Genomic DNA, 25916 nt, shown 5'->3' on the forward strand with positions numbered 1-25916 from the left:
GCAGCACGAACAGTCAAGAAGAGGAAGAGGAGTTACAGGGAACCAGCCAAGTTACAGGGAACCAGGCAGAGGGCCTTCTCGGTAGTGGCACCTGCCCTGTGGAATGCCCTCCCACCAGATGTCAAAGAGAACAACAACTACCAAACTTTTAGAAGACATCTGAAGGCAGCCCTGTTTAGGGAAGCTTTTAATGTTTGATGTATTACTGTACAGTGGTACCTCGGGTTAAGTACTTAATTCGTTCCGGAGGTCCGTACTTAACCTGAAACTGTTCTTAACCTGAAGCACCACTTTAGCTAATGGGGCCTCCTGCTGCTGCCATGCCGCCGGAGCCTGATTTCTGTTCTTATCCTGAAGCAAAGTTCTTAACCTGAAGCACTATTTCTGGCTTAGTGGAGTGTGTAACCTGAAGCGTATGTAACCCGAGGTACCACTGTATTTTAATATTTGGTTGGAAGCCACCCAGAGTGGCTGGGGAAGCCCAGCCAGATGGGCGGGTTATAAATAAATTATTATTATTATTCCCTAGCTGCAGAGGACCTGAAGGCTGCAATGCTACCCACAGGATTGTTGCAAGGATAAAATGCTTAGATGGGCTTCGACAACCTTTGCTTTCTATGCAGACTGGCCACTGTCATCTGTCTGCTTTTGTGTGTTTTTGTTGTGGTGCAATCCTAGGGCAGCCTACTCAGAAATGAAGCCATTGAGTTCAATGGGACTTACAGGGACGTGTGCATGGCAGAGACTTCTGGGCACCTCTGGGCCATGAAAGGTCTCAATAAATATTCACGATCCACCAGAGACCAGTGGTTGCTCTGCCTGCTCAGTGCCTGTTTGCACTGGCCAGTTTCTCCTACACTGAGCAATAGAACGAATATATTCTGTAGACTGGTGGGCATCCATCCTGGCCGTCTTGCTTCCTGCCATACAGGACAAATGCCTCCCAGCCAGAAAAGGAGCATCATTTTTCCATTTTTTAAGAAGGGGGACAGGAACGACCCTCATAACTATTAGCCGATTAGCTTCCTAGGTATTTCTTCCAAGCTTTAAGCTCAGAATCTTCTACAAAAATTATGAGACTGGTTGCAAAGAAAGAACAGGCAAAAATTTGGACAGGATATAACACCATGGATCAATGCTTTACTCTGAACCACATAAAAAAACCCACACTTAAGAATTTTAAGAATAATCTCTGTGCAGCCTTTCTTGACCTTTCTGCTGCTTTTGACTCTACAAATCGAAACAGTGGGAGAAATTATCAAGTTCCAACACAGACCACAGACTTTTGCTATCGATTCAAGAATTATATAGCAATAAGGAAATGAGAGCCAGAGTTGTTCTAAATGGAGGTATGACTGAAGGCTTTAAAACTTCAAGACGAGTGAAACAATGATATATATTGGCTCCCACCCTTTTAAACATTTATATTAATGAATCGGTACCACAGCTGGCTTCAGCAAACTCTCCTTTCCCAGTGATTGTTGTTGTTGTTGTTTAGGGATAGGCAGATATTCATTTTGATGTAGGTGGATAAACTGGTGCTTCTTTCCTTCTCCTGTCCAAGTCTCAAAAATTTCTTTAGTATGTCTTGCAAATAGGAAAGTTTATCCATAAACTACTCAAAAACTCAGATTGTGGGTTTTCGCAGACACAGCCCAAGGCATAAATGGTTTTCAGACCAGCAAGTTATAGAACAAACCCACTCATTTAGATATCTGGGTGTTCACTTTAGTGAAACCTTTTCATGAAAATGGCATACGGAGGCATTGAAATCTAAAGTACAGAAAACAATAGGAGCTTTGATGAAATTTTATCATAATAAGGGAGGTCAACCGTCCGAACCTGCCCTAAATATTTTTGATAGTAGGGTGATAACCCAAATGCTTTACGGTGTGGAAATTTGGGGCTCAGATTCTAATTCCATCAAAGCCTTAGAAATAGTGCAGAATACATTTCTTTAGAAACTTTATTCCCTCTCTTCAGGTATCTCTGGAGCTCTCTTACATACAGAATTGGGGTGGCCAAGAACTAAGGCAATGGCTGGCTGTGCCCAGCAAAATTATATCAAAATGAATTGCAAACTCAGCCAACTGAATGTTTTCGTGCTTTGTGTTATATGGAATGGGGTAATAACCAACAATGGAAGCCTATACGCCAAGATCTCATAAATAGCTATTACTCCTCAGAATTGAATTCTGCTCTGACCATGAATGAAAGAACTTCGGGATTGGCTCTTCTGGATAGAATCTAGAAGGGATTTCTGAAAATGGAGCATTTTAGAGCAAGTGTTGATCACTTCTCCTACCTAGGCACCTATCTTTCCAGAAGGGCTAACACTGATGCCAAAATCCAGCACCACTTGAGCTCTGCGAGTGCGGCTTTCTCCTGATTGAAGTGCAGAATGTTTGAGGACCGGGACATTCACAGGGAAACCGAAATGCTTGTTTACAAAGCTATTGTACTACCAACCTTACTGTATGCTTGTGAAACATGGACCACTTATAAACGCCATCTCCAGCTCCTCGAAAGATTCCATCAACGGTGTCTCCAAAAAAATTTACACATCACTTGGGAAGACAGGCGAACTAATATCAGTGTACTGGAAGAAGCAAAGTTCACCAGTGTTGAAGCAATTATTCTTCAACATCAACTTCGTTGGACTGGTCGTGCTGAGCGGATGCCTGATTATTGTCTTCCAAAGCAACAACTCTATTCCAAACTTAAAAATGGAAAGCGTAATGCTGATGGTCAACAAAAGAGGTTTAAAGACTGTCTCAAGGCAAATATAAAAAATGTAGTATAAACACTGACAACTAGGAAACACTTGCCTGCGAGTGCTCCAGTTTGAGAACAGCCTTTACCAAAGGTTTCATGGGCTTTGAAGACACTCGAACTCAGGACACAAGGGAGAAATGTCCCAAGAGGAAGGCATGCTTTGCATATCCACACTGTGATCAACTCCAACCTGGAAACCTATATCCCCATTGTGGAAGGACATGTGGATCCAGAATTGGCCTCCACAGTCACTTACGGACTCATTGTTCAAACCGTGTTTATGGAAGACAATCTTACTCGGCTACGAGTGATTGCCAAAGACGACGATAAACTCTTTGAATCATTTCTGAACTGTTATAAAACTTTGCACACTATCTACCAGTTATCTTTTCGCTATGTATGCAGAAGCAGATTGTGCCAACTGCACCCTCGAAGTGGACCTCATATCAATTAGACCAGCCTTGAGCCAACAAAGATTATAGGGCAAATAATTGCAAATACTTCTTCCTGGTAGATATGCTGTGGGCAATAACCACCTTGAATAAAGACTTAGAGCCTGAAAGGAGGCTTCAAGATGACAGTAATGAAGGCCAAAAACACAGAAAATGATTGGCGTCACTTTAAAATTCCTTTGGCCCTGCAGCAATGTTTTCTTTTGAAGCATCAGATTCTACCTTAGCCTTCTTTTGTTAAGCATTTCAGTCTCATTATATTTAACTTAAAGCAGTCATGGGCAGGTTTCCAAGACTAAACACCAAAGGGATTCATCCTCTGAAGAAGCCACAGGGATAGGCTTGCCACCCACCTTGGTTTCTAACTCCCATAGTGAGGTTGAGCCCTATGGCGAGAGGCTGGGGTGAGGTCAGCACTGAGGTCCCCATTCTTCCACAATGATCAACTTAAAGTGTTTGGTTTCAAAGCATTATTGGAAAGAGCCCCACTCTTTCATGACCACTAAGACCATATAACCTACATTTATCCTGAAAGTTAAATGTATAACCATATAACCATATAACCATATAACCTGAAAGACCTATATTGGCTCCCAGTATGTTTCCGAGCCCAATTCAAGGTGTCGGTGCTGACCTTTAAAGCCCTAAGCGTCCTTGGCTCAGTATACCTGAAGGAGCATCTCCATCCCCATCGTTCAGACTGGACACTGAGGTCCAGCTCTGAGGGCCTTCTGGCAGTTCCCTCACTGTGAGAAGTAAGGTTGCAGGGAACCATGCAGAGGGCCTTCTCAGCAGTGGTGTCTGCCCTGTAGAACGCCCTCCCATCAGATGTCAAGGAAGTAAACAACTATCTGACTTTTAGAAGACATATGAAGGCAGCGCTATTTAGGGAAGTTTTTAATGTTTGTTGTTTTATACTTTTTAATATTCTGTTGGGAGCCACCCAGAGTGGCTGGAGAAACCCAGCCAGATGGGCGGGGTATAAATAACAATTTATTATTATTATTATTATTATTATTATTATTATTATTCCCTACCAGAGAGGAATGGCAAGCTAAACGGATGGTCTATGCTGAAATGACAAAGCTGGCAGGAACCAAGAAGACTATAAAAAAGAATGTGAAAAATTTATAACTTATCTAGGAGACCACTGCAAGCAGATGGAAACATTAGCAGGGTTTTAATCCCTCTTGTAATATAACAGATACCATGAATAACTTGGATTGATATAAAACATAGAGTAAGGAATAATATGCAGTTGTAAATGTTGATGTTAGGACCCATGGAGGGGTTGGGGGCAGTCGTGAGATTCAGAGTAATCTCTATATATGGATATGCATTTGGATTATTATAATTTTGTATCTGTAAAATCCAACAAAAATGATTTCAACAAAAAGAAAGAGTCCAACTCTAAATGAGGGCCTGCTTCTTTGCAAAGCTGCACTTGGGATTTTGACAGGTGGGCAAAACTGCTTGCCTGCCAGCCATGTGACATCACAATGATGCTGTGTGATTGACCCATGGGTTCCCATCTGCTGATAAAATTTGGCCTGCAAGGCAGATCCTGAGAAGAATCTGGCCTGTGGAACCAAAAGGGTTCATCACCCCTCAAATAATCAAATGCATAAGTGGTATGACTCATTTCAAGGCAGCTTCCATATGTTCTTGTGACATAGCAATGGTTTATTAACGGCATGGAAATAAAGGAAATCATTGTGGGATAACTAGCCTCATGTAAACAACATGCTTAAATCTATCCATTGCATAAAGGGATTCAAACCACAGAGTAAAGCTGTCCTGCCAGGCTTACTTCACCTTAGATGAACTAGGTAATCAGGTCTGTTGTCTATTGTAAGAGATACTTTCGTTCAAGATATCATGCAGTTGGAGGGGAAGAGAGGGGAGAGAGTTAGGAGGGTAACATTCTTTCATTCTTTTGCATAGCATTAGTGTATGGTGCTGCATTAGCATCACATAGGTAGGTCTTTTATTTGTATCTTAATTTAATTTTTATTGGTATAGTGAGACATTAGAAGGCCCAGTTGTTATGACCTCTGGTTGATACAATAAACCATCAATGATATCTGAACTGATATAAAACTTTGCACCCTATCTACCAGATATCTTTTCGCTATGTATGCAGAAGCAGATTGTGCCAACTGCACCCTCGAAGTGGACCTCATATCAATCAGATCAGCCTTGAGCCAACAAAGCTTATAAGGCAACTAATGGCAAGTGGTTCTTCCTGGTAGATATGCTGTGGGCAATAACCACCTTGAGTAAAGACTTAAAGCCTGAAAGGAGGCTTCAAGATGACAGTAATGAAGGCCAAAAACACAGAAAATGATTGACGTCATTTTAAAATTCCTTTGGCCCTGCAGCAATGTTTTCTTTTGAAGCATCAGATTCTGCCTTAGCCTTCTTTTGTTAAGCATGTCAGTCTCATTACATTTAACTTAAAGCAGTCATGGGCAGGTTTCCAAGACTAAACACCAAAGGGATTTATCCCTCGGGGGAGTGACAGCAATGAGGATGCTTCCTACCTTGGTTTCTAGAGATGCCTATCAGAAGCCCACAAGCAAGACCTGAGCCCAATGGCAGTCTCCCCTTCTGTAGTTTCCAGCAACTGGAATTCAGCCTCCAACTGTGGAGGCAGAACCTATCCATCATGGCTGGTAGGCATGGATAGTCTTCTCCTCCATGAAATTATCCAATCCTCTTTTCTAACCATTCAAGGCCATCCCTGCCTCCTGGGGAAGCAAATCCCATAGTTAAGCTACGCACTGTGTGAAAAAGTCGTTTCCTCTGTCCTGAATCTTCCAACATTTAACTTCATTGCAAGTTCTAACACAGAAAAGGAGGAAAGTCTTTTCTCTAACCACTTAATTGACACAACGCATGATTTTATACAGGTCTCTTGCTAGATTTTTCTCTAAACTAAACAGCCCCAGATACTGTAATCTCTTCTCATAGGCAAGTGCTCCATTCATGCTGGGGAATAACTTGGCAATGGGTTCACCTCCATTACAGAGGAGAAACTTCACAGCAACGTAGTTCACAGAATTAAGCTCACTGAGTGCTTATGGTAAGACTCTTAGGCTCTGCACACATTTCCATGCCTCTAGCACCACCTGGCGACCATTTCACTGTGCAAACCTTACCACCAATAAAATAGATGTGAGAGATGCAAATCCATTTTTAAAAAGAAGCCGGAAAAGGCAGAGTTTGGGTTTCTTTCACAAGTGGTTGTAGGCTGAGGGCAGGCTGAGGTTAATAGGTCAATAGGTCTCCCATTCACCCTAATGGCTCCGGCTCCACTGAGCCTGACCTGCACTGACTTCCTGCATTGACTTGCAGCAACTCAGGCAGAGGTCATTCCTAACACTACCTGACCTGAAGATGCCAGAGATTGAACCTGGGATCTTTGGGATGTCAATATTCTTGGAGCATCATTCAGCATAAAAAAGCTATACAGTGGTACCTCGGGATAAGTACTTAATTCATTCCGGAGGTCCGTTCTTAACCTGAAACTGTTCTTAACCTGAAGCACCACTTTAGCTAATGGGGCCTCCTTCTGCTGCTGCGCCGCGAGAGCACAATTTCTGTTCTCATCCTAAAGCAAAGTTCTTAACCAGAGGTTCTGGGTTAGCGGAGTCTGTAACCTGAAGCGTATGTAACCCGAGGTACCACTGTATAAAAAACAACATTAAAAACATCCAATATAAAACAGAGAAACGTAAAACCATACCAACATCAGATCAACTGTGGCTCAAAACAGAAAATGGAAGAAAGCCTCTCGTCGTTCGGTGGGCCTTAAGGATTTCAGTGATAATTCCAATATCACTGGCATTATAATGTAACAGTGGCATAGTGTAGGTTGCTGGCACCCGGGGTAGGGCAAATGTTATGCCACCCCGGTGGATTGTGAAGCTGGAGTGGGGGCATGCATGGGGGGAGCACAGAGCCCACATTGAGGGTGAATGGAGCCTGCCTCCAATAGGCTCCTTGCCAGCTGCCTCCATCCACCTGCCCACTAGACCAATGTACCCACTGCTGTGTCTCAGACGCCAGGGCTCCATACCTGTCATGGGGGCGCCCTCAAAAAATGTGTACCTGGGGCCATGGCCCCCTGTCCCCCCCCCAACTATGCCTCTGTAAAGCAATATCCCTCCAAGCAAGAGTTCTCCTCTATTCCCCACCCCATCACAGCTCAATTCCCCTTGTATGGTAATCAGAAAGGAAGCACAAAGTCCCTGAACTTATACAGAGTTCCTTAGAATGGCCACAGAGCACTTCAGGTACTGAAAACAGCTCTCTAAACATGTATTGAAATCACCTTTTTGTTGTCTGCATGGATACTGCAGTGGTTCAACAATTTTAGAATAAAATTAACAACATATTAACACAATGCAAACAACTATGCCAACACATAAATCAGCATAAAAACCATCATGAAATGCCACTCCTTCCCCACTTAAGACACTCCCTCCCCTTTTAAGACTCCCACACACAATGCTGGCAGAGAGAGGAGGAGAAATATCGACATAAGTATTAAATCCTGCTCAGCTCTAATGTCCAAAGTTCCCCGGAGAGACGGATTGATTCATAAACAACTCTGAGAATTGTAACTCAGTGAGAGGAAAAGGGGTCACCTAACAATTCTCAGCACCCTCAGCGAACGACAGTTCCCAGGATTCTTGGGAGGAAGCCATGACTATGACTGTCCTTCAAGCTTGCTCTGTAGGCATAGGGACAATAAATGTGTTTAAGATGCTGCCCCGGGATATTAAAAGTACAGTGGTACCTTGGTTGAAGAACAGTCCAGTTTATTAACGATTCGGTTTACAAACTCCACAAAACCGGAAATAGTGTCTTGGTTTGAGAACTTTACCTCGGTCTATGAATGGAAGCCAAACGATGGAAGGGCACCGGTGGTGGGAGGCCTTGTTAGGGAAAGCGCGCCTTGGTTTAAGAACGGTTTCTGTTTAAGAACCAACTTCCAGAACGGATGCAGTTTGTAAACTGTGGTACCACTTTATACCGCATAGAGTGTACATCAAAATGTTTCTATGTGCACCAGAATAACTGGACTGATGTCAATGCAATGAACCCCTTTTGAATTAACGAGATGGTGGAATGCACTTCACCCACAAAGCACAGATCAACAGGAGAGAGAGAGAGAGAGAGAGAGAGAGAGAGAGAGAGAGAGAGACTTTGCCTCCAAATCTGTATCATTAAAAGCACTGGACAGAATTATTCCCTAAAGTGGAGATGCAGATATTTGTCCTTGCTCTTTTGCACCTGTTAAAACAGAAAGTGTAGCAACTCTAGAACCCTCGCCCCCAACTGGGGTTTCCCAAACTGTTCCAATTAATTATCAGACTTGTATTGCAATTTAGCTTAAGTGAGCACTGCACTTGAACCCACTGGGGATAACGCCATTCTTTCCTCCTTCTCAAATTAAACACCTTGCATGCTAGGATTTGAAATCTTTGCACCAACACCATCTAGCGGCTTCACTAAAGCATAGCAGCTCATATCTGTAAAGAGAAATAAAACAGTTTGTGGCACTCGGTGCTTCCCCTTACCTAAGAAATTGTGGCTGAAGGATACGCATATCATATTGCTGTTAGCAGCGGAGGCTGCTCCTTTAAGGCAATTGCCCCACCAACTTCAGTTTGCCCCCAAGCCAGCCCTGACCCACCTCACCTTTGCAACTGGTCCAGACTGCCAACTTTCTCCTCCTTCGTCTGCCGTGTTGCCCTTGCAGAACTCAACCATGGAGACAATGGGGACAAAACTAGAATTAACTAGCACAGATTCCACCTACCATTGGACTCCCTGCAGTCCGCTGTACAAGTCCTAACAGTCATGACCCAACACTGGCTATGAAGGAATGGATGATGGGAAATGTTGCAGCCGCCCATCCTGGGGAGCTGCTGGAAGTGAGTGTAGCTTATGCTAAACCTGGTGGACAAATGATCTGAGATGGTAGAAAGCAACTTATTATTGAAATAGAAGGGTGCAGATGAGCAAGGGAGAGCTTAATGTTTGGCTCACCTAAAACTCTTGCCTAAGGTCCCTTAAGTGGTTTTCCCACATTCAGGTGGTCTGTGGCTCGTGATGAATTAAGAGTCACCTGGCAATCTTTGGTGGGATATTAGAAGCCAACAGGCTGCACTCTTTTTAAATATTCTCCTCAGAAATCAGCTTGAGGTCATTATTCATTAACACACCTATTTTATTTTAGGCATTTCTTTATGAACAGTTTAACTGTGTGTGTTTGCCTATGAGATGCTTTTCAATGCATAAGTGTGTCAGAGGAAGCTGGGGTTTAATTTGATTTTATGGGTCCTAGTGCAGTTGTAAACATTTAGACTGTTTTAAACAATTCATTTAAATATAGGTAATTAAGAGTTTATTGGTTACTAAGGAATTTCTCTCTCACACACGTCCCACCCTGGAATATTAAGGTTAAGGGTAGGTAAATAATAAACAGTAATGATGGTGATGATAATTAATAATAAATCTGCACCTCTTCGGGAAGGAGCTTTGAGTTCATAAAGGGACATTTAACCCCTTGCAATGGGTATTAAGGAGTGTTGTGAGGTGATCTCTCTATGTGCCTTCTCTCAGTCTAAACAAAGGAGGAGAGGAGGGAGGCCAAGAGATAGGGATGGGTCAGGCTTGTGAAGAGGCATAGGAGTCTAATCTATGAGGACATGACCTCCTGGGGGTGAGTTCCTGAGCTCATTAGGCCTAACACTCTGCCAAGTCTGTGCAGATCCTGTTCTTGCAAATAAAGAGTTACCTTCATTGTGCATGGTGTGATTTACTGCTGGCTCACTCCTGTCAATTGGACACAACCATAATGGTTTAGTCTAGGGGTCACCAACATTTTGGGGCTTGCGGGCACATTATGAATTTTGAGAAGGTGTCATAGGTTCCACTCACAAAATATATTGTTCAACAGACTGTACAACAAGAACCAGTTGTTGTACAAGAAGTTTTTGCTAGCACAACGGTTGCATTATGCTTCTTTGTTGCACATCCTTTAAACCCTGCCATTTTCTAGTACAAGGGCTCTTGCACCCGTGAACAGAGAACATTGAATATGGCTGCTATTCTGCTAAGTGATTGGTCCAAGGTCACTAAGAGTTTCATGACTGAGTTGAAATTTGAACTTCAGGAGTTACTGGGCTGTTCTTTGTTAAGCCAACCACCAGGGATTCCAGAGCAGCAATGGGCTACCTGTATTGGACCTTTGAGGTCTCTTCCCACGCTAAATTTCTTTGATGCCAGGTCTCCCCAGTCCTTGTTCAACACTCTAACCACTGCACCACATTGTTTCTCTTTCAACCCACATATTGATGGGACTCTGTGAAAGCAGAATGTGGACAGAAGAATGCTGAAGAAACACAAGAGAGATGGTACGTCATCTGAACCTGATGTGTCAACTCTGCATTCAGATGTACACCTGCAGTAGCTTTTGGAAGTATGAACCTCAATGCTGACAATTATGGCAGTGGTTAGTAATATCATGGATGTATCTCTGAGCACCAGCAATGGAGATTTCACTGGCCTCCCAAGCCATGTATTTATTTGCTTATTTTAGAGAAAGACAGCTCCCTTTCAGAAAATGTCTTTAATTTAGAAAGTCTGTTCCCTGGTGGCTGCAGCATGGTTCACCATTTCTCCCTCTTCCTTCTCTTGCTCCCACAACAATTAAACCATCAACATGAACTTCCCTGTCAATGGAGCTGTCTCCTCAGTCCGAGCCAAATAACGCTATTGCTTTGATCAGGAGTTCCCAGGACGTCAACTTCTTTCCACATGACGATATGAAATTTTAAGCACTACTAAGAGCACATGATTGTTTTATCTTTGGAGCAACAGCGGAATAAGTTACCATTATTATGCTTGTAAAAGCAAAGATTTAAAAATCAGGGGAACAATCTGCTTGTAACCTGTGTTTGAGTCAGACGTCGTCCTTCCCTTGCCTCTGCTTGCATTCCTCTTTCTAAATTCTTGCTTCTTTATTTCTCTTGAATAGCCAGCAGTCGCAGGGAGAAAACCGGGCTGACCAAAGCTCAGAATGAGCTCAGGCTTGAGTGAGAGAAAGATAATTCTTAAAGGTTTCTTCAGCTATGTTTGAAGCAAGAGGAAGAACAAATAACAGGTTCTCTGCATGGAGAAGTTGCAGAAACTGTCCTAACAGCATCCACGTTATAGAAGAAGAGTTTGGATTTGATATCCCGCTTTATCACTACCCGAAGGAGTCTCAAAGTGGCTAACATTCTCCTTTCCCTTCCTCCCCCACAACAAACACTCTGTGAGGTGAGTGGGGCTGAGAGACTTCAAAGAAGTGCGACTGGCCCAAGGTCACCCAGCAGCTGCATGTGGAGGAACGGAGACAGGAACCTGGTTCACCAGATTACGAGACTACTGCTCTTAACCACTACACCACACTGGCAACATTGTTGGTAGTCTGTTCCTGCCTGCACCCTGTCCTGTTCTTCTGCCAGAGTTCCTGACCTTACCCGATTCCCTGCCTTGGACCCAGCTTCAGCTTTGACGGACAGCCTCCATACCAGACCCTCGACCTCGGACTGGACTCAGACCTCGCCTCTCAGTTAGCCCCTGGGACCAGCACACAAAGTTGGCTTTCACATTATATTTGGGGTGTTGCACCGTGTAGAAGCTACTTCCGGAAATCTAGCACAATATATTGGACGTTTGGCACTTGCTTCCACGTTGAGTTGATTCTGGAAATAATTTGTTTGCAGCCCCATTCACTTGGGAAATCGTGGGAGTGAAGGGGAGGGGAGTGCTCTGCCAGCATACAGTTCTTCCCTGCCATTTTCATGGCTGAGTTATTGGGGAATGCCTGTGTGGAAGGGATGGGCAAGTTGCAACATTGTCTACCGAGGACTTTGTCATGCCACACTCACTGAAGTGAAAGACATTGAAGCATGACATGCCAGATCTGAAATCCATTGCATACTATGATTTAAAAGAGAATTTCATGAAAATGCTCTACAGGTGGTACTTAACACCTGCAAAACTGGCCAAAATGTATAAATCTAGGTCAAACATTTGTTGGAGATGTAGGGAGGCAGAAGGCACTATGATCCACATGTGGTGGAACTGCAAAAAATAATAATAAGGGAATTTTGGGAAACAATATATAATGACCTTAAATAATAATGTTTAAATGTTCTTTTCCTAAGAAGCCTGAAGCCTTCCTGCTAGGCATACCGAGCAATGAAATTCCAGAGAAGAAATAGAGAATTTTTATGTAAACAATAGCAGCAGCTAGGATTCAAATCGCAAAGGGATGGAGACTCCACTCCATCCAAATTAGACTGGCAGAACAGAATGTGAGAATACGCAGAATTAGCAAGACTACCAGCAAGACTCCAAGATGACACTGACCAAATATTTAACAGAGAGTGGGACGTATACAGAGTTTATCTAAAAGAACATTGTAAAAATATAAATTCTCTGACAGGCCTGGATTGACTTTCTGCATGAAATAAGAGAACTTTATAAAATTATTATAACTGAAAGGAGAGATAAAGATAAATGTGTAGTTAATAAATGTAACTTAGGAATCATAATGAGGGGACTGGAAGTCATGTGGAAATTAATCATAATTTTGTTACCTATAACAAGTATCAATTTTGGATTGATTTTCCCCCTCTGTTGATTGTTTTGTGTGGTTTTGTTTTTAAAATCAATAAAGCATTTTTTAAAAAAGAAGAAGAAAGACATTGAAGCATGACATGCCAATATATTAGTCAAGAAGCCCATTCCATAACACAACAGGTACTGCAGAGTGAAAGGAATGCTAGCAAACAACTATTCCCCATGTCTGAATACACCACTCTAGCAGGAGTGGAAGACTTCAATTCTGTTGATGGTCACGTTCTGGCAGGAGCTGCCTACTGGGAGTGGGCGGAGCCACAGCTGGGAATGGGCGGAGTCAATAGATCCTATGGGCTCCCACCAACCTTCCTAGGCCTCCTCTTGAGGGTCACTCCAAACAAAGAAGCGCCTACCAGTTTAGTTCACATTTTTTAATAACATGGCACAGATTTACATTACACAAGTCTTCGCTCATGAGGGAACATGCTGTGGATTGAATGTCGCTTCAGGGTTTTTTGTATTTTTTGTTTCCTTTTCACATAGGATCTAGAAAGGACTTTATTACATACAGGAGAAACAGCAAAAAGATTTGTATATAACAATTTCTTTACAATACTGAAAGCTATCACTACAGTGCCAGTGTACATCCCCCCCCCCACCCCAGGATTTTCTTACGTCTTTTTTTTTTGTCCGTTTTGTCTTGTTCTTTATAAAACACTGCACAACATCTGGAGTTCACAAAATCTGAAGTTTACAACTAAAACTTTTTTAGTTGACTACTAAAATAGAATTCTGATCATTAGAAACAGCTGTCTGTAATTAGACTTCTCTTTTTCTTTTTTGTCAAACAGGAAAACAACTTGAGATACCACTTTAATACACTAGAAGACCAATGGAACTATTTTTTTTATTCCATACATATATATTTTTTTACAGTCCAGTAGTAGACAAGATATTGTAAGCTTCCTGATAAAGTCATATTCTCTCCAAATTATTTCAAAACAGAACACAACGTAAAAAATAAAACTTATGAAAACAGAGGTTTTTCAAAAAGGCTAAAACAATTTCCATTCTTTAAAATTAATATATATTTATCTTTTATCTTGTAATTCCATTGCCACTGTGGTTAGAACATGCTGAGCTAATAGCAGAAATTACAACCAAAAATAAAAAAATGAAAAAATGAAATGAATAAACTAATCCAATAATTGATTGTGCAAGAAAGAAGTATCAACATACAGTGCAATTGTTTCTGAAAAGCCAGTGCAATCCATACAGGCCTACTCAGAAGTGAGTCCCATTGAATTCAATGGGGTGGACTCCCAGGTAAGCATATATATCATTGCAGCCTAAATGTCTTGTTTAATGAAGCAGATTTCTGCTGACCAGGGGAAATGGGAAGAGAGGAAATGTGCATCCAACCCAAAACAAGAGGCATGAATGGCTGCCCCCCCCTCAGTCCCCACAACACCAATGAAATCCAGAATAATCAGACATTCCCAAAAGGAGCTGCGTTAAAAATTATACTGTGCATATCCCTAGGTGCCAGGTTCATAAATACTGCATTTAGAAATAAATCAGATCAATGTTATACCATGGTGCCTATTTATGGCCTGCCACTCTGCAGAATAAGCCCACGAGCTTCCAGAAGTAACAATATATAACAAAAGGAAACAAGAACATTAGTTCCATTGTTTATTTTCTTTACAGCCTGTTCCTGGGACACTGTTAAAACCAGGGCTTTTGGGGGGAACTCACAGGAACTCAGTTCTGGCACCTCTCAAGTGGATGCCATTGCCATTCCAAGAGAATGAGGGAGATGTTCATGGTGAGTTATGGCACCTCTTTTTCTAGAAAAAATAGCACTGGTTAAAACCATCACATTTTGGGGAGCAAGGTCCAATGTGGGTGTGCTTTGTCATCACTATAGTCTAGGTGCAGCTAATTTCAGAAAATGGATGGAGTCACCAGGACAAGGCCCAATATCTTGGGGCATCTGAGACATCTCTTTCCTATTCCCTCTGTCTCAACGTTCCTTCAAGTTCAACTGGTGGTGGTTAAGAAGTACACCCCTCCCTTTTTCCAGTAAGTCATGAGTTGCTTGGCAATTTAGCACCTTTGGGAAATGGCTTCATCCATCTGGGAGAGGCAGTGGCAGGCAGGGAAGAGCAGGAGGTGATTAGAAACCAGCCAGTGGGATATACAGGTAGTGACTGCTCAGCACAACTCTATGAAGTCAAATGCCTCATTTGCTGAATGGAGTTATGTTAGTCCCAGAGTTCTGGCAACCCTATAGTTGGACCAGAAATTTGAAGGTGACATCAGGGACTGAAGGAGTTGCCCACTGGCCTCAATTAAGAGATCACTGCACATACAGCTGAGCCGTGATGTAGCACCCTTACACAAGCAGGCACCAGCATTTTTGAGACTTCCCGGGCAAGATACGGGGCTTTAGCAAGAGAGAGAAAACGTAAAACCATGGACAAAAAATTTGGTATTGGCTCTTGGAGACACGAGTTCAGGCCTGGCCTGGCTATGGATTCATTAAGTTGCTTTGAGCAAGTCCTTGCCTCAGACTCAAGTTCCTGATTTGCAAAATGTGAATCCTAGTAACCCCAGTAGGGCTACAACGAGGAGGACGGACATGATCAAATACTGTACAACACTTTGCAACTGAAAAGCACAAGACAAAAGTGGTAATAAGCAGCAGCAGCAGCAGCAGCTGACACTAAAGTTCTGTTTGCTGAAGTTTGGATGGCTTACTTTTTTCATCAAAAAAGGTGGCAAGCAGGTGAGAAAAGTATGTTCAGGGAAAGTATGACTTCTAAGTGGGTGGTGGAGTTTGTTGACAAGGCTCCTTTGAGTTTAAAAGAGGCTTTTGTGAAAAGCCCTAGAATTCATTGCATAGCTGAAGGGATTTAGCTGTCATATAACAAGAGTAATGCTGCAGGCAACTCAGCAGTGGCCTTGCACGCCATTAAAAGTCTGCAAAGAGCACAGTTTAAGAAGTATTAATGTATTATGTTACTTAGCTTTCTTTCTATTTACATATTTACAAAGTAAAGCTTTCATCTTACCCATTTTGCATAAATGACCCATTAACCCATGAAGTAATATGGGGGCGGCGGGGGGAGGAGGAAACATCTTGCAGGGAAAAGAAAGATCTACAGTTTTCATCATTTTAGCATGGGGGGAGGGGGAGAAAAAAGAGGGAGCACTTTGCTTTTTTTAGAGCCAAGATACTGACTTGCAGCATCTTACTCCTGCTGGGGGGTCGGGTGGGGGTTCAAAACAATAGAAAAGAATTAGGGGCGCATAAAGAAAATGCCTCAACTTTTTTGTCTAAAGTTTCTGAAAACATATAATATACAACCCAACATAATATCATCATCATTATTATTTTTTAAAAAACCAACAAATATATTTGCACAATTGAGTCTATACATTTTTATACAGTTGGGTCATAACCAAAGTCTAAATTTATTGAGTAAGAAGATCTGCACTGACATTCCATTTAACAAAATGTCCTCTCCTGGTCTGATTCTGTTTGCCTTATCGTGCTTCTATGTCCTTGAGTGTGTGTGAGGGTGGTCTGTCCCGCATTTCTGACGACAAAGGGGTAGTCCTGCGCGGGGAGCTAGGTCTAGGTCCCAGAGTCGAAATGAGAGGGGGAGGGGCACTTAGAGCCGCCGTCGGGGGGCTTTTATTGAGGATCCCATTCTGAAGTCCTGAGGAGGGGCTGACCCTGGGATAGTGCATGCTTGGAAGTCCTGGGGTGATTAAGCTAGGGTGAGGCAAATGGCCGTCCAGAGCTGCAGGGTGAACAGAGTGAAGCCGTACGTGCTCATAGTCCTCTCTGAGCATGTGCAACCTCTCCCTCTCATCCAGGTGGGCCCCCCTTTCATGCTCACGGCGAGGGTCGACCGAAAGTGGGTGGTGATGGTGACTGTAGTCATGTGGCTCTCTGTCCCTGAACGACCTCTCTGCATCATATAACCTCGGTGCAGAAAGACGGTGCAATGGGTCATTCCTCAAGAGAAACTCTCTGCCCAAAGGATCTCTCCGGTGGATATCCAAGTCTCGGTAGGGATCTCTCAACGGATCCCTCATTGGGTCCCAATGGAAGGAAGGGTAAGGGAATCGTTCGCTGCCTGGAATTGGGCTGATCCCCATAAAAGGTGTCATCATGCGAGTCCTGTCTAGACCGCTGATATTGTTCATGGGATGGATGCCGGTGACACCCACAGACATGGGCATTGACACCAAAGGGCCTGGATGAACATTGGAGGTGGGCATTGGTGGTGGTGGTGGTTCAGATGGCCTGTGTGTCTGTGGAGCTTCAGGTGGGATGTCATGATCCTCCTTCCTTTCCTCCTTCACTTTAACTTCACTGGATTTCTTCAGACTCTCATACGCAGGCTCACTCTTTTTCTCGGTATCTCGGCTAGAGGTGCTGTTAGGTCTGGTGTTCTCCACAACAGCAGGCCTGGTATAGGGTGACGGTACCCGAGATGATTGCTTAGACTCTTCCAGTGGTCTGCTCTCATGGGTTAGACCTTCTTTGTCTGAAATATAGTTGTCCTTTGCCTTGTGCTCATCAACATTAACATCTTTCCGAGGTTCGGACTGATCCCTCTCACGCTCTTTGGGTTTCTCTTTTTCCCGTATCTCTGGGTTCAGGTGGCTCCTTATCTGCTCAGCTGAGCTACGGCCATGTCCAAGGGAGCTCACAGAATGGACAGGTGCAGGAGAAGGATGGCTGGAGTGTCTTTTCTCTATACTCTCCCTAGATGAAGGAAAGCACAACAGTTATCTGTTGCAGGACACTACAGAAAGTAGAGGTCTAAACCCAAAGCTTGCAACTCATTGCTCAATAGCATACACCAGGTGTGGAGAACCTTTGGCCCTCCAGGTATTGCTGAACTACAACTTCCATCATCCATGGCCATTGGCCATGCTTGCTAGGGCTGATGGGAGCTGTAGTTCAGCAACATCTGAAGGATCAAGTCATCACACCTAGCATACACTGAAGTTTCTTTAATTTCAGTAGAGTTGACAACTCAGAAGTCCAAATGAGGATGGCAACACACACTTTGTTGTGTCCTAGGATGACAACAAGATTTTCTATAAGAAGAGTCCTACTGTGTAAGATAAAATTTCTATCTAGTCCAGGATCCTGTTTTCAAAAGTATCCAGCCAGATACTTTCTCACAAGTTCAACTGGCAGGTGTCAACCATCTGACATGTCTCCCAGTAACTAGTTTTCAGTGGGACGCTAACTGTGAACATAGAAAGCTACCTTTCAACTGAGTCATATGGTGGGTCCATTTAGCCCAGAATTGTCTAGACAGTGACTGCAAAAAGCTCTCCAGACGGAACGTGGGGCCTTCTGCATGCAAAGCAGATGCTCTACAAATGAGTTGTGGTCCATATCTATCTATCACCTATCTATCATCTATCATCTCCTACCTCTTCCCACCACCCCAGGACATAATAGATAAAAGTAATTAAACTATAATGGAATTAAAACAATGCCAAAACAAATCTATTAAAAAACAGATAGTATAATTAAAAAAAAGCAGTTGGTTCCCTAAAGCCTGAAGGAACAGTCTTCACCTACAACAAGCAGGAGCTACCTCTAGTAAGCCTAACAGCAGCCACTGAGAAGGCCCTCTCCTGCATCCCTATCAAACATGCCCATGCGAGAGGTGATCATGAGAGAATGGCAGTATCACCACCTGGGCTGGTTATAAGTAGATGGGCAGGCAGGTTGGAGCTGGCTCAGAGCAGACGGAGCTTGTTGGGACAGTGCCCTATTTGCCCTCTTGGACCAGCCTCCACTGATCCAGAGTTTTCTCGCAGAGCCTGCCAATCAGGGGGGCCAATACTATGGCTGCAGTTCCGTTCTATGTCTGAAGAGGGCTCTGCAGCCAGTCAGCGTGGCCGATGATTAAGGAACTTCTGGGAAGACCCGGTAGTTGCATAAGTAGGAACGACAAGCCTCTCGGCTCCTTGCCCTGGCGTTGCGCTCAACGATGCTCAGAAAAGTTTTCTTTCATACCTGTCTTTGTCATCTTTACTAAGAGAAGAGTCTCCTTTATCTACATCTCTATCTCGATCATGAGCTGCAGCAGACGAACTGCGTTCCAGCTCACCTGGCTTGAGCCAGGGCGGAGGGGTCGGGAACGAAGGAGGAGTTCGGTGCAGGCGGTTCCAGGGCTCGTGTGGGTTGCTAAAGCTCTGCATACTGGGGCAATCCTTGTGGCCGAACATAGTGTTGGGCGCTGAAATGGTGAAGGGGGGGGGGGAGAAAAAAAGAAGAAGCAATATGCTCAGTCGATGGTACTTACCAATCAAACCCAACTTTTTTTTATTTTTACAGCACTCAGAGTTTAAAATGAATACATATATTGGGGAGCTGGAAAAAGGAAAGGAGATTAACAGATAAGCATTAGCATTGGGTAAGCCTCACATTTGGAAGGCAACTTGCCATTCAATCTTATTTGTGCATTATGCATCTGTGAAAGAGACTGCCTTTTTGAGGGTGGCACATCAGCTTTGGAATACCCTAACCCGAAAGGAGGTAAGATGGGTCTTGTCCCTATATCCATTCTGGATGCCTTATTTGCCCAGTATTTGAAATGATACTCCATCATTTTGGCTGGTTGGGTCATTTCGGTCTTCAGATTTCATATTGGGTTGTACCTAATCAAGTTCTACTCAGACCCACAGGACTTAATGGACTTGAAGCTAGTCATGTCCATTAATTCCACTGGGACTGGACAAGTGAATACCAGCAATTTTTGCTTTTCTTGGAATTCTCTGACATCCTTACTTACTAGTGACACAAACACTGGAAACCAAATATGGCCTCCAATAATTTGGTACAGTTGGAATATTTGGGGTGTATTCAGAATCACAGAATTGTAGAGTCAGAAGGGACCATAAGGATCATATAGTCCAACCTCCTGCAGTGCAGGAATCTTTCACCCAACATGGGGCTTGAACCCATGGCCCTGAGTTTAAGAGTTTCATGCTCTACCATCTGAGTTATCTCAACTAACTTCTGCTCCACTGAAATGAATGGAGCTAGGTTAGTCGTTAATTTCAATGGTTCTGCTCTTTGCATGACTTGCAGTGGATACAGCCAAGTCAACTAAACTTCATTCAGAGTAGATCCAAGTTAGCAATACCCAATATTTTCAATGGGTCTACTCTGAGTTGGATTAACACTGGCTAGAACTTCGCTTTGTTTTCAAACACTTATACTGTGGCTTTTCTGTTCACAGTGAGCAGCTGACACAACTAGAGAAAACCAAAGGAATAGATACATTAAGAAATAAGCAACCATAATGGTTATTCATCACAAAAACCTCTGCAGTGGCAGAAAAAAGGACACAAACAGAGTAATACAAGGCAAAGGCCCATCAGGACAAAAAACAAAACAAAACAAAACCAAGAAGACGACGACAGTGGAAAACTCGGAACAAGATTGGACCAGCCATGGCTTCCCCCAAGGAAAACTGAGAATTGCAATCTATTACGGGTGCTGATAGTTGTTAGGAGACCTCTATTCCCTTCATGGAGCTACAGTTTCCAGAATGGTTAAAAATCAATCCCTTTTCCTAGGGAACTCTGGGAAATACAGCTCTGTGGGGGGGAATAGGAGTCTCCTAACAACTCTCAGCATGCTTAACAGACTAAAGTTCCCATGATTTTTTTTTTTTTTTTTGGGGGGGGGACTATGGTTGATTCAAATGGTATGATACTGCTTGAAATGTATAGTGCAGGTGGGGCCTTGTATAAACCCAAATCCAGAGTCTCTTCAGAGTCAAAGATGAGCCAATTTAACACCTGTTCCATGATTTTGGGTTCTCTCAGCTAGCTGTTTCTTTTGCCCACACTGTATCCAAGACCAATGTAGTCAACCACTTGCTAGAATTTGTTTTCCAACTCAAGGGAGTAGAACAAATTCTAGCCCTGTCAATGGCCTACACTGGAAACAACCCTCCAGTCTCCATCTCATAATTTTCAGAAACATGAAAGCCTATTTTTCAAAAGTTGTGGATTTCTATGTTGGTTAGCATGATTTGCAAGCAAATCCCATTGTATAAAAGCCCTTTTAAATATGACCACTTTTTACTTTAGTAGCTTGTGAATGTACCAGAACTTTCCACAATTTACAAAACATTCATAAAAGCAGGAGTGCTATATATGCTATATTACTTGAACCTTTATAGTTTGGGGACCGGGGATGTAGGTGAAATTTGACTGGATCAGGCCTGAAAACAAGATATAGCAGCTCACCAGAAATAATGCAAGAGCATCCAAAGTCCACAAATTCTTCTCCAGAATGGGATTGCCCCTTCTTTGAAAAAAAATCACCCTTTGGTATCCTAGGGTTGGCATGTAAAACTGAGTGAGGTGTATATCCTAGATCAGAATAGCTTGGCCTCAGTTGTTTTTCTGGGCTACTTCAACACACTCTACTTGGGGCTGTGAGTCTACTCTGAGTAGGCCTTGGTTGGACTCAACTGTGCATTTCAATGTCTGAAAAGTGCCTACCTTGGGTAATGTCTCTTCTGAAAATTCTCTTTATGGTGAGTTTTCTTTAAATAAATAAACCCAGCCTACCCCTGTTAACATTTAGTACAACTTACCATGTGAATTGGGGACCACTGTTTGCCAGCACTATTGATGAAGGGATTTTATGGTGTGATGGCTCCCCCAATGCACATGGTGAGTTCTTTTACATTTTATGACTCTCATGTGTATACCCAGTTTCAGTTATTATTATTATTTTTATATAAGCGATACGATTTGAAATTTCACTACTTCAGACTGCAGGCAAGACATCACGTCAATGAATGCTCCATGCATACAGAAGGCTAGTATATCAAGTGAAAGGACAACATGCTGCTTTTCTATGTGCAGCAGACTTCTTGTGTATGTGTAGAGGAGCATGCATGCATGTTGAGCCCCCCACATATAGTCTGAAGTGCTGCAGGAGTGAGGAACCTATGCCTATAACTCTATAACTTCTTGGACTCCCAACTCCTACCAGCTCACCCAGCATGGTCAAGAGGGCGGTCAAGGATGCTGAGAGTCCAGCGCTGCCTGCAGGGCCATTAAGATCCTCATACCTGCCCTAGACTCAGGTTCTCCATACCTGTGAGAACTAGGCCAAGGAAGAGGGTTTCAGGAGGCCCAAGGGTTTTGAGAAACAGAGGCAGTCCTCTCTTTTTGGGGGGACACCAATTAGCCATGGGTTAGCATCCTTGATGATAATGCAAACCAAACACAGCCACAGCTGGGAGAATTTACTCACTAACGGCAGGGTTCCCGAGTCCCCCGAAGGCATTGCCGCTCACGGCTGCAAGGCTGGTGAACGTCGTGGGCCGATTAAATGTCTCTGAAACCAAATGGAAAGAGACTAATGGGAAGGGCGTTACCTATGATGGAGCATTTGTGGCTAGATGTGTGTTACAAAGGAAACACGATGATCTATCCCAGGCTTCCTCAACCTCGGCCCTCCAGATGTTTTGATACTACAGTTCCCATCATCCCTGACCACTGGTCCTGCTAGCTAGGGATCATGGGAGTTGTAGGCCAAAAACATCTGGAGGGCCAAGGTTGCTAGCTCGACTCAAGAATAGACCCATTGACATTGATTTACATGGTTAATATAGGTCAATGGGTCTATTCCAAGTAAAATTTAGGTGGATACAGCATTCTTCCCAGGGTCACCCATGGATAATTTGGGTAGGTGATTCCTTTAGGGTGGAAGCCCTATTTTCATCCCAGTGTCCTGCCTCATAACCCCCAATATAAGAAAGAAGTGGCCTCTCCCCAGTTCCACCCAATATTGTCTCATAATGCTTATATCCCTTGAGTTCCACTCTGCTTGTTTCCCAGGAGGAACAGCAGATTTTGAAATGTCAAAAGTGGAATGTGTGTGTGCACTCTCGCTAAATAGCAAAGGCCTCGTTCACACAGAACAATAAGCTACAGTCAGGAACAAACCCTGGGCAGTTTCCAGTGCACTCATTCCATTAGCACAAGGATTTACTCTTGCACAACAGAAACTTCTTCCCTCTCCGCCTCCACATACATGCTCCCAAAAATCTCTTTCAGCCCTTATTATAGAGCAGGGGGAGGAAGGGGGGAATTCCAGGGATTGTTTAAACCAGGCAAAGGTTCTCCTATTGAGTCTACTGGCAAAACTCATGATTTTTTTCTTTCCCAAAGAGGGGCAATTGTAGTCCTACAGCAGCTGCATGGAACCTTTGGCCTTTCAGATAGATATAATCCTCACACTTGCCTCTTTTCCCCTGCTGGGTATTTTTTCCTCTTTTGGCACTTTTTTAAAAAGTGCATTTTGTTTCACTCCCTTCTTTAAGGTGCTGCCCAAATGACTGTGAATTGAAGAACGACGTGGAAATAATATAAATATAATAGCACTCCTGAATATGTGAATGTCCCCGCCCCCATGAAGTGTATCTGCAGGGCTGAAATGCAGAAGATGAAGCAGAATTTCCAGGAATAGGATTGCAGGGAAATAGCTGGACACTCAGACAAATTTCCTAATTATAAGAGCTATTTGATGAGAACTGATGGCCTCTGGAGATGGTGCGATCTCCTTCACTGTCGGCATTTAAATAGGGGGGTGGGATTGATAAACCACTTTGGGAGTTGTAGCTCTGTGAAGGGAATAGGGGGTCTCCTAATGACTCTCAGCACCCTTAAACTACAGCTCCCGGGGTTCTCTGGGGGGAAGGCATGCCTGTTTAAAGTGGTATGATGCTGCTTTAAATATACAGTGGTACCTCGGGTTACGAATACAAATACGATATCTTTATTGTCATTGTCCCATACAGAACAATGAAATTGAAAATCTACATAAGACATTCAAAAACCCCTAAAAACTCTTAAGTACTTAATTCGTTCCGGAGGTCCGTTCTTAACCTGAAACTGTTCTTAACCTGAAGCACAACTTTAGCTAATGGGGCCTCCTGCTGCCGCCGCGCTGCCGGAGCACGATTTCTGTTCTCATCCTGAAGCAAAATTCTTAACCCGAGGTACTATTTCTGGGTTAGCGGAGTCTGTAACCTGAAGCATCTGTAACCCGAGGTACCACTGTATGGTGCAGACGGGGTCTTAGAGTGAGCCCATGTTGTGACGTCCTGATGCACTCTGGCTCCATTCAGTCCCAGTCAGCATAGCTAATGTACAGCAACATCCGGACGGCATCGTGTTGGCTCCTTCTGCACTAAATCATGTAAAAAAATGCTCTCAAGGGTGATGGGCCGATCGCCACAGTTGCTTGGCAGCTTATTACAAGTTGGTAATGCCTACTTACCTAAATGAGCAGCAGGGTTGAGGAAGTTGCTGTGATGGGGGTGAGGGCCAAAAGGGGGTGCGGCTGGGTGGGCAGCACCTATCAGGGCAAATTCAAAAGCAAAAATAAAACAACACTTGAATAGCGGGTTCAGAAAAGATGCATAATGCCAAAGTATCACAATGCTGCAAGCAGGTCCTGTCTTCTAGAACTGAGGGGTATACTGTATACAGTGGCACCTCAGGTTAAGTACTTAATTCATTCTGGAGGTCCATTCTTAACCTGAAACTGTTCTTAACCTGAGACACCACTTTAGCTAATGGGGCCTCCCACTGCTGCCGCGCTGCTGGAGCACGATTTCTGTTCTCATCCTGAAGCAAAGTTCTTAACCCGAGGTACTATTACTGGGTTAGTGCAGTGTGTAACCTGAAGCGTCTGTAACCCAAGGAACCACTGTATCGAGACCTTCCCTTGTAGCCCAGTAAACAGTTTGTTGAAAAATTGCTGACAAACGTGTTTATTTTCACTGGATGCTTTTGTTTCTGGCAAAACTAGGATTGCATTCCAAATTTGGGTCACCCAGATGCTGTGTTGGTCTTGTCACCTGATCCCATGCAGACGTATCATTAGGAGACTTCCAGCATGTCTCTCTACAGGAGGCTTTCAAGAGACTCCTTTGCTGGAAGTATTTAAGCAGAGGCTAGACTGCCCTCTGCCAGGGATGCTGCAGTCGCATTGCACATTGTAGATCCTTGGGATAACCAGCTTTTAAGCCATGGTTATGCATGGTTCTGAAATTGCATGGGGAGTCTGCACAAGTTTGGAACGCTCATTGCGGCAAACATTCAGCTCCCCACACGTAGAGCGTGGTGAGGCTCTGCAGAAAGGGTGCAACTATGGGTGTGGGCCCACTCTCATCCACACTTGATTCCAATTGGAAGTGGAGGGGAGCAGTGAATCATTGGAAAGATTTGCCTGTTTGGAGCTATCCAGGGTCCTGAAATTCCAGCCTGATCCTTCCTGACGAAGACAGCTTCAGGCATCCCCAAGGACTCATAGTCAGGAGTCCTTTCGGTTTTCCTTCAGAATTGCTCTGAGAAGACTGGCCACATTCCTTACTTGCCTTTTCCACCTTTTATTTCATCACACAGCACATATGGAGTTTGCTCCCAAAGGAGGCAGTGACAGCTACCAACTTGGACGGCTTTAAAATAGGATTAGACAAATTCGTGGAGGACAAGACTAACAAAGGCTACTAGCCATGATGGCTATCTTCTGCCTCCACTGTTAGAGGCAGCAATGCTTCTGAATACCAGTTGCTGGAAACTGCATGATGGCCGAGGGCTCTTGTGACTGGGTCCTCACAGGCATCAGCTTGGCCACCACAAGATGCAGAACTAGGTGGGTCTTTGGCCTGATCCAGCAGGCTTGTACTATGTTCTTCAATAGTGGATCATTGATATGCATACTCACTGGCTGCAGAGAAGAGAGTGGAGGGCCGAGCTAAGTCATGGGGATGGTGGATGGCCCCAAAGAGACTAGGACCTGGTGGCCGACTCAGAAATTCAGGTTTCAGGCCAAAATCCAGTTTATGGGGATCTGATTGCATCTGTTTCTGTAATAGGAAAAACAAACAGGAAACAAACCACAATCATGAACAAGACATTGGCCCAGCCCAGTGGAATGTTCTGCCAACAGAGATT

General features: G+C 43.7%; 1 protein-coding gene across 6 annotated transcripts in view; it reads right to left on the reverse strand.

The window, feature by feature from the left end:
* Window positions 1-13291: 13291 nt before the first annotated feature.
* Window positions 13292-25916, reverse strand: part of AUTS2 (activator of transcription and developmental regulator AUTS2) — a 679139-nt gene continuing 666514 nt past the window's right edge. For 5 of the 6 annotated variants that reach the window (XM_082201187.1, XM_082201185.1, XM_082201186.1 and 2 more), the window contains 5 exons: window positions 25687-25828; window positions 24235-24312; window positions 22204-22287; window positions 18937-19159; window positions 13292-17661 (listed from right to left, as the gene is read on the reverse strand). In XM_082201187.1, coding sequence (XP_082057313.1) covers window positions 16428-17661; window positions 18937-19159; window positions 22204-22287; window positions 24235-24312; window positions 25687-25828 — 1761 coding nt within the window. In that variant the 3' untranslated portion in view covers window positions 13292-16427. The remainder of the gene's footprint in view (window positions 17662-18936; window positions 19160-22203; window positions 22288-24234; window positions 24313-25686; window positions 25829-25916) is intronic. The other variant, XM_082201188.1, reaches the window with a different exon arrangement.

The sequence above is a fragment of the Podarcis vaucheri genome, assembly GCF_965113315.1.
Source record: "Podarcis vaucheri genome assembly, chromosome: 15".
NCBI classification, from domain to species: Eukaryota; Metazoa; Chordata; class Lepidosauria; order Squamata; family Lacertidae; genus Podarcis; species Podarcis vaucheri.